Source organism: Paracoccidioides lutzii (genome assembly GCF_000150705.2).
Source record: "Paracoccidioides lutzii Pb01 unplaced genomic scaffold supercont2.6, whole genome shotgun sequence".
Classification (NCBI taxonomy): domain Eukaryota; kingdom Fungi; phylum Ascomycota; class Eurotiomycetes; order Onygenales; family Ajellomycetaceae; genus Paracoccidioides; species Paracoccidioides lutzii.
In genome coordinates this window covers 204,865-216,653 of record NW_015440952.1, presented here as the reverse complement: position 1 = coordinate 216,653, position 11,789 = coordinate 204,865, and the positions used below count along the sequence as shown (strand labels likewise).

The 11,789-nt window shown below is 43.1% G+C and overlaps 3 protein-coding genes across 3 annotated transcripts; all 3 read right to left on the bottom strand.

The window, feature by feature from the left end:
• Nucleotides 1-65: 65 nt before the first annotated feature.
• Nucleotides 66-396, bottom strand: PAAG_02654 (hypothetical protein; the record flags this gene model as incomplete). The annotated part of the gene is made up of 2 exons (XM_002795132.1): nucleotides 66-317; nucleotides 379-396. 2 exons carry the CDS (start codon nucleotides 394-396, stop codon nucleotides 66-68), a joined length of 270 nt encoding a protein of 89 aa, XP_002795178.1.
• Nucleotides 397-1,048: 652 nt separating this feature from the next.
• Nucleotides 1,049-3,422, bottom strand: PAAG_02653 (acetate--CoA ligase; the record flags this gene model as incomplete). Its single annotated transcript, XM_002795131.2, has 6 exons — nucleotides 1,049-1,111; nucleotides 1,197-1,468; nucleotides 1,536-1,665; nucleotides 1,735-1,995; nucleotides 2,052-3,296; nucleotides 3,384-3,422. 6 exons carry the CDS (start codon nucleotides 3,420-3,422, stop codon nucleotides 1,049-1,051), a joined length of 2,010 nt encoding a protein of 669 aa, XP_002795177.1.
• Nucleotides 3,423-9,918: 6,496 nt separating this feature from the next.
• PAAG_02651 (hypothetical protein) lies at nucleotides 9,919-10,841 on the bottom strand (the record flags this gene model as incomplete). The annotated part of the gene is made up of 2 exons (XM_002795129.2): nucleotides 9,919-10,637; nucleotides 10,706-10,841. 2 exons carry the CDS (start codon nucleotides 10,839-10,841, stop codon nucleotides 9,919-9,921), a joined length of 855 nt encoding a protein of 284 aa, XP_002795175.1.
• Between the last annotated feature and the right edge of the window lie 948 nt (nucleotides 10,842-11,789).

Sequence of the window (11,789 nt, the reverse complement as noted above, 5' to 3'; positions counted from 1 at the left end):
AGAGTTGCAAGAAAAAGCAAGAAACAAGAAAAAAGAACACAAGTGCGGCCACAGAGGCAATCAGTCTAGAAATTAAGGGGCTGGGATGCTTCACCACCGCCGGGAATAGGGGTGGTTGGTGTTGAGGTTGAAGTGAAGCGAGGTGAGGTGAGGCGAGGTGGGTGAAGATGAAAGTCGGCCCCCAGCGAGAAACACGCGAAGACAAGACGAGGGAGGCGGCTCAATGAAGGAGCCTCGCTTAACTGTCTCTTTGCGGACGAATCATGTGACTTCGATATGCGTTGGCGAGCATGCAGCCAAGTCTGCTTGGCGGGAGCCTTGACATGACAGTCAGTCAGTCCAATTGGGCAGGAGTATATGTATATATATATAACGGACTGTAGGGTCTGGTGACATCTATTAACAAATAAAAGCCCTATCCGGGTAATTTTTTTAACATCTGGCAATCTAACTCGACATTCTAACATTTAATCTAATAATCCCATTTTTCTCGAGGCCAGCGTATCTTTCGATTCCGGCTGTTGTCTCGAATCTAACATATCCTTTGACATGAACATACCGGGCTCGTCCCTACCTAGGTACTGGGTAGGCAGCATCGGTCCAATGTTACTTCGTCATTATTTATCAGATGCAGGTGTGGGGATATCGAAGGAAAAGTGGCCTTGACAAAAAGATTTCAAATTATCATGACAACTTAATACTAACACTACTCAGGCAGCAAGCCAGCACAAGGGTATTGTAACCATACATTTCATCTTCAAAGTCGCTAACAGGAAAATAGAGACCATTTTTGAGCTTCAGGTAACACCGACTCAAACGGGAGTTGTTAAAAAATCAAAAACTTAACCATGGCTTCAAAAGCAAACGAGGTTAAAACAGAGTAGGGGAGGTATATTATTGTACTAGAATGCAAGTGTTATATTCATGGCCTTTTGGCTTTCCTTTGACTTCTATAAACCTTTGCCAGTTTCGAAGAATCCGGATCTTGCTCTCCCATAATTTTAACCCCATCGTGCTCCGGGTATATCTTTCTCGTTGTTGAAAACATTCACTTGCTCTTTGTCGCTTGGTAGATGTCAATGATCTTGGCAACGACGCTTGGATCAGATAGCTGTGGAATCGCAGAAGAGTTAGCTATTGCTCTCGATACAGAAACACCCTGCACCATGCTCTCCCACCAGGCAGAATGAACTTACAGTTGAGATATCACCCAGGCTGTCCTCCTCTCCGCTGAGAATCTTTCTCAAAATTCGTCGCATAATCTTACCGCTTCGAGTCTTGGGCAGGTCTTCGACAACGAACACAGCCTTGGGTGCAGCAAATGGACCAATTGACTTGCGAACTTGCAAAACGAGATCTTTGCGGAGTGATTCGCCGTCGTCCCCATTTTTCAGCGAAACAAATGCATTAACAGCCTGTCCGGTGAGTTCATCGGCAATACCAACGACAGCAGCCTCAGCAACAGCATCTATTTAAATGTTTATTAGTAAGAAAACATGAAGCATGGCTACCAAGTTTTGGATAATGGGACTCACGATGTTCAATGAGAGCAGCTTCAATTTCTGCTGTTGATAGACGATGGCCAGAAACGTTGACAACATCATCGACACGGCCCCGAATCCAATAGTATCCGTCTATATCTCGACCAGCACCATCACCAGTGAACTAACAAAATTATCAGCGTGAAGATTGTGGGGGTTACAAGAGAGAAAGCGTTCCGTTGTTGTGACTTACATAAAATCCCTTATAAACATTGAAATAGGTGTCCATATATCTCTTGTGAGCACCCCATACCGTGCGGGCCATGCTGGGCCATGGATGCTTAATGGCCAAAACACCTTCAACATCATTACCTTTGATTTCCTCTCCTGACGTCGGATCAATAATGGCGGGCTCAATGCCAAAGAAGGGAAGGGAGGCACTGCCAGGTTTGGTTGGCGTGATGCCACCCAGTGGAGTAATAACATGAGAGCCAGTCTCGGTTTGCCAGTATGTCTGTGTTTCAATGTTAGAACAATTGGTTTTAAGAACGAACGGGTTGAAAATCTTACGTCGACAAGATGGCATTCTTCCTTTCCAACAACCTCGAAATACCACTTCCACACCTCTGCGGCAATTGGTTCACCGACGGATCCCAAGATACGAAGAGTCTCAAGTTTGTGGTGGATGTATTGATTTCCAGCGCGTTTCAAGAGCCTCAGCGCCGTTGGGGCAACGTAGAACTGGGTCACTTTATGCTTCTGAATAACATCCCAGTACCGGGAGAAGTTGGGATATGCTGGAGTACTCTCGAAAATCACACTTGCGCATCCGAGAAGCAGAGGAGCATAGACGACATAGGTGTGTCCTGTAATCCAGCCTACATCCCCACCACAGAAGAAGCGGTCGGTGGGATGGATGTCAAATACATATTTGCCAGTTGCAGCTGCGCCAACCAAATAGCCGCCAGTCGTGTGCATCAGGCCCTTTGGTTTTCCAGTTGACCCTGACGTGTACAGAAGGAAAAGAGGGTCCTCTGAATCCATCGGCTCCGGAACTATGTAGTTAGGATACTTCTCGACCTCCTCATGCCACCACATGTCCCGACCCTTAGTCCAGGGCACATCGGCACCCGTTCTCTTGTACACTATGCAGTGATTCACGTCAGGGCATTGCTTAAGGGCCTCATCCACGATCTTCTTCGTCCCAATGAGCTTCCCACCGCGCTTGCCCTCATCCGTGGTAATAACGACCCTGGAGCGCGCGTCCAAAACGCGGTCCCGGAGCGAATCAGAGGAGAATCCAGCGAAAACGACTGAGTGAACCGCACCAATGCGAACACACGCCAGGAACGCAATAACAGCCTCTGGAATCATGGGCAGGTAGATTGCAACAGTGTCCCCCTTCTTAACGCCAGCCTGCTTCAATACCCAAGCTAACCGCGAAACCTCCTTCAGAAGCTCCCCGTATGTAATGTTGCGGCCTTCGCCGGGATCATCCGCCTCATAAATGAGCGCCAACTTATTTGGGTCCTTGATCGCATGACGATCAACACAATTATACGAAGCATTCAAACGCCCACCGAGAAACCAGGCAACATTTCCCATTTCAAAAGTTCCATAACGGGCAGTGTCAAAATCACGCTCCCACGTCAGGAGCTCGCGGGCCAGCCTTGACCAAAAGGTATCTGGATCCCGGATCGATTCTTCGTAGAGTTTCTTGTACTCGTCAAGATCCTTTAGGTGAGTTCTGGTGGGATGCTTGTCCAGAAAGGCTTGCGGGACATGGAAAGTGTCGACTTCGTGGGCTTCGATGACCTGCGGCATCACGTAGTGATTAGCTGTGAACCTAACAACCGAGGATCGATAGCCTTAGGTATGGGGTTCAACTGAGGGAACAAATACCACTGGCCCTTTGGGGGGTATAACCGGTCCATCAGACATCGCAGCGAACCCTCTTTGGAAATCGTCGTAGAATATGTATGTCAAGATATATCGAGATAGTCGGCTGAGGACTCTTAAAATACAGTGGTAGACAACACAAAACGCGGGGTAATTATGGGACGGCCAACGCAGAGGAGACAAAAGAATTATGCACAGAAACTTGAAGAAAGAGTGGAGATTATAGAGTAGAAACAAATTTAGGGAAAACAATTAGTTGGAAGAATGAGGTTAGACAAGCAGTATTAAAAAAACATCCTGGAGTGGGGAGGACAAGGGTGTTTAAAGCGAGGAGGGACATACGAAATTACTCCAGCATCAATTTCTCGGGTTAAAGGTACAGTTCATCCCATCGATTAAGGTTGACGTATGTGACGTTTGTATGTAATGTATTGTATCCACAGAGAGCAACTGTAATATACAATGTACTTCAAATAAATCTCCAACTTTATCGCGTAATTTGAAATACTACAGCCTTTAAGATTAAGCAAGATCCGGTACCTCTCTGTCCAAGGGTGAAACTCCTCATTCAACCTGAAAGTGGTCCTGTTAAGCCACGTACAATCATTCCAATAATAAGGTGAAATACGTAGGTAGATATGTGAAAAGTTGCAGTAGCTGGCAGGGGGAATGCTTAAGTGGATGGTCGTTCCGTTGCTCCGAATTGCTTTTCAGCTGCCAGCGCAACGGTAGGAACTCCCTATCTAGTAGTTTACACATTAAGTTCCGATTTCGTGCCACGACGATTACCAGCAGCAGCGATTTCTGGGCCGAGTTTAATCTCAGTCTCGTTTCACGGTATGCCCCTAGTTCATTTAAAACAAACGAGCGAAGAGTTTTAAAATGTGCCAGGCAATACGGTCAAACGTCGCTGACCGAACTACCATGGAATGCATCTCGGAGGAAGTATACCTTCAGCTAGGAACTGATCAACATACACATCGGGTCATACTCGGCAGCTTGGTTTTCAAAAGTCCATGACACAACCAGCATTTTTGTTCCAGGAACAATGTCTTCGAAGATCACTTGCCCCGCCAAATGAAGGGGCCGACATCTCACAGCACAATCTAAACGATCGACCGCAAGCGTTTGCTTTTTTTACAGGCGGAATCTCCGTGGTAGTAGCTAACAATATGGGAGTATAAACGGTATCACTCGGGAAGTATAAGTGCTCCATATGCGCCGTGATTCGAAGCCGATTCGCCTCCCCACCTACAATACTCTCCCGAAAGGGTTCATTCACCCTTGGCGTTGTGATATGCCGGCAAAGATATTTACAGTCTGCAGAGTGGAATTCGTGCAAGCTATCGGGACAGCATGGATTCTGCATTTCTCTCGGTAATACCGAAACCGCATTGTGTAGTTTGTGTCTGTCTCGATGTCGCCTGATCACAGATTTGACGGGAAAAAAGGTTACAAAGCAAAAACCAGTCTGACGGAAGGGTATTCTTGCAGCAACGGGTCGGTAAACGTGATTAACCAATAAAAGCTAATAAGTAAATGGTGATCCTTCCTCGGAAAGCTCACCCTCTCAAAATTTGCCATGCAGTGGGTGCTGTCACGGCATCGTCAAATTACTATTATGTAGTGATGTGAGGGACACATCAGACAACGATCCGACCAACACCTTGGAAAGTTGGAAATAGTAGCTCAGACCCACTGCAAGTGACAGCTAAACTCTATGGCATTAGTTCAAGTTGTCTGGTACGTGCACGCGCTTGTCGTCATAAGACAACCCAAGAAAGTGTGAAGGATGGGGTGTGTTGGAGTTAAACTGGCGAGGGAATGTGAAAGACATAAATGGAGGTGGTAACTATCGCATGTGGTCCGCTGCGATGCAAAATAGGAACGAGATGCACGGGAGCGATACATATGAAATTTACAGTAACCGACGAACACAGATACCTGTAAGGGTAGCCTGAGTGAATCCTCCATACAGTCAGTGCTCATTGCTGAACAGAACCGAAGAAAGGTAAATAAAAGCCAGGCTGATTACCTTCTGTGAACAGATATCCTTGCCGGCTGTTTCCTCTGGCGTGATCAAGAATTCGGGAATTCCATGGACAGTTGCCGCGTTGATTATTTTCGTTAAAAAACCTACATAGAATGCATCAAGACATCGCATCCCCCTTGACAACAGATGTAAATATATTCCTATACAGTAAGACATCAAGATACCTTATCACCAAGATTGTTAACTGAAACATAGTATTTACACCGCAAATGACGGGGAGATTTAGGGAAAAGGAAGATATGGTGTTTCTATTATGAGCGAGTTGTAAAAGATATCGACCCCCCGTACTATTGTGAATTGGCAGTCGTTCGACTGGTTGTGGGGCGTAATATATAACCTTTAGCTTTCTTATATTGTCTCCGGATGGACGGATAACTCCTGTGGTGAACAGGTGGAGATTTGAAGATAATGGCAGAACTGAACAGATCTCTCAGCCTCGAGATATTCCCTTTTCGAAAAGATGAAGGGAGCGGCTTAGTAGTTGACTCCTTGAGCTCCTCCTACATATGTGGGGTCTACAACATTTGAGATAATAACTTGGGTCTCTTATGTGTATAGGGTACAATTAGCTACCTGAGAGACTGGCTGGTTAGGTCCTTCTTAGATACAGGAAGTTAACAACTGCCGTAATAGTAAGTGCGTTGGGATCGGATTTCTTCAGAATTCAACAAAAAGCTGAGGCATTGTGCCACGGCCGAAGAGGTGTGATGGGGTCCATATCCCATTAAAAATGAGCATAGAACCATCGGTAACTGCCCGGCAAATATAGGGCATCCATGGATGGTATCCTTTGGGCCGTGGGATATGGCCCTGTGGGGATATGGGCCGTCCTCATTTACCTAACCGCTTTGTATCAAGCGTATCTTGGGTAGGTATGAGGGTATTGGGTATTTACTGTACAATACATACACAGAGCGTAGATACTGGCGGGAACGATTCAGGGAAAGTCGACCAGTCGATTTTGGGCCTTTATTCCCAGACACGAGTTAGTTAACTAATTTAGGGAGCTAAGTTCCCCGCGCCGAGGCTATGATGTCAGTTTCCAGTGTGGGGTTGTGGAATGAAAAACTTCCGTGCTCTATTGGTAACGTCCGGAAGCTCGGCAAATGTTGCTCAAATCTTGATTTTCATTTGAAAATATTATAGAAAAGGCTTGAAGGCTTTTTTTCTGATCCATTAAGTCCTCGTCCCCTATCACCCATAGAGGGCTGCAGGATGGAACAAATAAAAATCTGAGATCATAGCAATTTTGCGATAACCTGATCTTGGCCGCACCAGTGATAATTGGGAGAGTCAAGTAAATAAATACCCTAAGTAATCACAGACTCATATCTGATAAGGGGGGCTGAAATGTGAAGAAAACTTTGTCAAGTCTATTGTTTTTAGGTCATTTTAAACGCATGAGAAAAAATTCGTATGAGCCCCATAACTTGCCTTTTCATTGAGACAAAACGCATAACCAAAAAATTAGGACACTTAAGATGGAACCTGGGCTTCTGGCCATCCCTTCTCTAGTTGCCACCTTCTCAAAACTTGACTACTTCATCAAAAAGCTCAACAATTCCATGAATTCTAACCAGCCTGCCATTCCATCATACATGCTTGTAGACCTGCTTTTAATACTGCTGCTGCAGTCTTCTTGACTTGAATTACTAACTTCCTGGTCTGATTCCCGATCTTCAAAGCAGCAGTTTCTTCAAGAGTTTTATTAATGTCTTCAACATAAGCAAATTTTCTATTAATATCAGAATGAATTCTATCTTTAATTTTTGAACTACAGAAGCTCTTTGATTGACTAAAAATTATAAATTGTAGCTTTCTGAGCTGTCTGCTGAGCATTCAAGTCTTCAATAGTTTTACTAGCTTTGCATAAAAGGGTCGTCTGATTTTAATTCAATATTTCATTAAATTTCAACTGCTGTAGAGCTATAAATATATTAAAAGTTTTAAATAATAATAAATAGTCTATTATCTTAAATTTAATATAATTTATATGTGAAAAAAATTAAGATTATTAAATTTAAATCTATAACTATAAAATTTAATATTTTAATAGAATTTTAAAATATTAATTCAATTATTTTTATTTCTATTAATTTAAAATTTTTAAATATATCTAAAGAGTGTAACGGCGCAGTTGCTTGTATATGGATGAAGGTTGATCCCCAACCACCTCTATATATTCGGCTTTTTCTTTCATTCCTCATTCTAATCCCCAGTTTAATATTCTCGTCGCAGCTGCCTAGTTAGATAGATGAATTGAAGCTGTTGTCTTGTTATCATCTTGACTCTAGTTAAGCCATGACAAATAGGTTTATATAAATTTTGGCTTTTTTTATTGAAGTTAAATTATTCAAATAATTTAACTTTTCAATAAAAATATAGATGAATTTAGTGATTATAATATATAAAAAATTATATTGATATATAAACTATATATATTTTATTTATATAATAAAATTATAAAAATTTAAAACTTGTACAATTTTTATACTTATCTAAAACTAATAATGTGAAGTCTTTAACTATAAATATAGTTTTTAAAAAAACTTTTTAATTAAATAATTATCAGCTTATTTGAGATTTATTCATTTTTAAAACTAGTGTAAATTTAACATAATACTTCTTTAACTTCAAATTAAATGATCTGAGAATATTTATCTTTAAAAATTATCATGAATTTGATAAAGTGATCAGTATGTAACGGGCTGGTCGTTGAAAACAGCTGATAACTAACGCGTATGAAAACAAGAAGGAATCGTTAGGGAAGGAAAAGGAAGACAGATCATGTAGGACTCTGACTTTCTTTTATAAAGACAAAGCTCTGAAGAGGTGATGAGGGCGGAGCTTCAGTAGTAAGGGCTCCTACGAGGACGATTGAGGCGCCGCCTTGGCAGTAGAGGCGCCGCCTCAGAAGTATGAAGCATGAGAACGGGGTTTCTGTAGTCAGGAGGTTTATACGAATAGGGCGGAGGGCCGCCTCGATAGTACGAAGGCTAGAACGAAGGCAGAGCCTGAGTATCAGGGGAGGTTTAGGGCATAGCCCTTTATAAAGAAGTTCTAACAGCTTTCATAATTGAAACTTAGTCTCTCTATTCTCTAAAGATTTCACATAAGTTGACTTCTTAACTCAGCTAGCATTATAGCATTTGAACAAACTTCTTGAGCTATTTGATGCACATTCATATTTCATATATTCTCTATTTGTATATTATGCTGAGTTTATATCTCATTAAGGAGGTTATAGAACTGTTGATTGACTCTGACTGAGTTCTCTAAATTTCTTTAATATTTATTCTTCCGTTAATACGAGAAGAAATACTAGAAATGCATTTAGTAGTTCATTCTTTTTCAAGAGAAGCAATATCTTCATTGATCTTTAGAATTTGAGAGGCTATTACTCATAGATATAAATGGGAGAGAGGATAGGATTTGACATCTTCATATAAAATTCATGCAACTAGGCATCTCTTGTTCAGGACTTAATCTTTGTGCCTGCTGATGAGCTATATTGCGGTTGATTCTGCCGGCTAATCAGTCACGTAGTGTGGTTCATAAAAGCTTATAAGCTGAAGCTGAAGCTTTAACAGAAGAAATAGAGCCATTTTCCAATTCTTCAATAGCTTGTTGAATAGATATTTCACGCTGGGAGTTCATTTTGAGAAGTTGGTGAAGATAAGACGCGTTGAATTAAAAGATGAAGAATTTACGCGGATGGCGATTACAAGGGGGTAGTTCGGGTTTGATCTTATGGTTAAATATATTTGCAGAGGGTTAATGTTGACTTTTAGGGGACAACATAGCTAAATAATATTTTGCCTAAAGATCCTTGCCTAAGGAAGTAACACACCGAACCAAGGGGTAGGCAGTTTCACCAATTCAAAATGCGCGACGGCATGAGTATGGATACTGGTTGATTCCATGATCATTATATACTCGTTAAGGATGGGAATTGCATATCCTAATTGGGCCGATTCAAGCGGATTTCAACCTTGGAGGCTTTCGGCACAATGACTCTGATTATAGGGGCTGGGAACCCTTTTCCAAATGTCGGGTGGGCAAAAAATCATCCGCTGGTAAAAATCCAAAAGAGTTTAAAGGCTTTTCCAAATCCTCGAAAGGTAGCCCTGCCCACGGTCCCATTACATTTTTATGGGTAGCCATCAATCTTTGCTCACCCATGTCCGGGACTGCACGGACATACAGGGCCAGATTTTCAGGGTTGTGTGAAACACAGGTGTGAACCAATGCATGCCTGACGTTTCCGGAAACGTAACCTTACTGGGCAATCAGAGGGCAATGGGCGGTTCCATGGAAATGTTAGAAAATTGTTCCGACTCGATGGGAAGAAGAGGAAACCTTTCCGGGACTTGAAAAAGATATGGAAACAAAATAGAAGTGAAAAATGGTATGTATATGCCAGCTGAAATAGCAAAAAGTATCAACGGTAAGCATGGAACTGCCCCATTATGATCGTATAAAATATCATGATTTAACCCCAGACACCTCGCTACCAAGCAACCACATGCCAGCACCAAGAGCAAATACAGCAATTCTCCCATCTCTCACAAGATCTCCCAGAAGCTGAATCCATGTCCGCGCATTGAGGAGCTGGCCTTCCCTTGCCTGCATCAGAACCCGCATCCCACTTAGCGCAACTTCTCCTGTCATAAAGAGAGTAAAGGGATTTTGCGCAGTTGCAGGAGGTGGGGGATTATGTCCATATGTCGAAACCGAGTATTGGAACAGGCTCAGCATATATATCCCGATTCCCAATGAGAAAAGAACATGCACCATTTTGAAAATCCATACCACACGCTGCTCCGCCGGCGTAGCAGGTTGTGAATTTCCACCCAAGAAGAAGTTAGCTAGCGAAGGAGGCACGCCCAAGGCTGATGCTATATCGGCCGGATTAAACGCTACACCTCCTTCAGCCCCAGCAAACGAATCATCACCCGTTGATCCTCCACCTAGGAGGCTGCCCAGCAGGGCTGCCGGATTTTGTTCGGGAGTGTTTTGGTCTAACGGTTGTGGTGAGCGCAGCAAAGCCCGCACATACTCTTCTTGTGCTTTGAGGTTTTCGGGAGTATGATCCTCGACAGTAGTGGTGGGAGGCATGGAAGAAACGGACTTTTGGGGGGGCTGTGAACGATGTTCAGGAACCGAAGTTGAATCGGAAAGCGAAGCTGGGGGATCCTCTCTCACTGTAATCCACCCATAGTTAGGAGTTAGGGTATAAAAATAAAACTTGAAATGAAAGAATATGTCTTACTGCTTGCGGGTGTCCGTCCACTTAAGCTGGTAATTTTGTCAAGTCTTGCAGAACCGCCAGCTTTTATTTTGGCTTCGCGTCGTTCACGTCGGAGGCGAGCAGCCTGTTGAGCCGGTGACTCATCTGCCGCAGACATTCTGATGGATATCTTGGGCAAGCTGGAGTGGGGTATTTATCAACGTCACTTGTTTTGAATAATTAATCGAGTCGTTTCCGTGTCATGTCCATCCATATCAGAACTGTGGGATGGTTTGAATCTTCATGCATTCGACGAAAAGCTAGCTTGATCTGTAGTTATGTTATGTCACGTGCGGTGGAACTGCCGCCAAGCTCAATCCAAGGGACCAAGCTGGCCGCCCCTGAACGTCCAAATGCATTGGAAATCCTTCCAATCTCTACATCGATCTCTCTCCCTTTATTCCATTCAACAGTCCATGACATGAATACAAAGCTTTGTCTAACTCGAGTCTCCAAGGAGTCACGTATTTATTTGAGTTACACTGCCTTTCCCATCTCACGTTGGAAAAAGCGACTGCTTTATTGCTACCCCACAACTCAATTCAATGAAATAATCCACCGATTTACGATGACTGCCATGCTGTTTTTGAATCTCATGAGGAGTCTGGAAGTTAAAGCATGTGCCATCAGCTCTCGAAGACAAAAAACGGAATGAACGCAGCCGGGGCAACATGGTGAGCAGACATGTCAGAGCTGGGCTCTGGTTTGTTTCTAACTTAGCTCTCGAAGAATGAATAATGCATTGGTTTCATCTGGAACCTATACAACTTGGATTAGGCGAATCTCCATATGCCCAGATCCATGTTTTATAATTAAATCGCACGTCGCGTCCATTGAAGAGCTCTGCAAATTCAGGCTCAACTATCCATAACAGATGACGTTCAAGTGAGGTAAATACACGTGATTACCATCCTGCCAGCCAAGACCCTGCAAAACAGGGGGAATAACGTCACTCGTTCTGTATGCTGGTTCAGGTGTGCAGCAGAGGATGCTGAAAATCTCTCTACTGCCAAAACTCTGGTACATATGCGGTTTACCACTGGTTAGAAACCCTGAATCTAGCGAA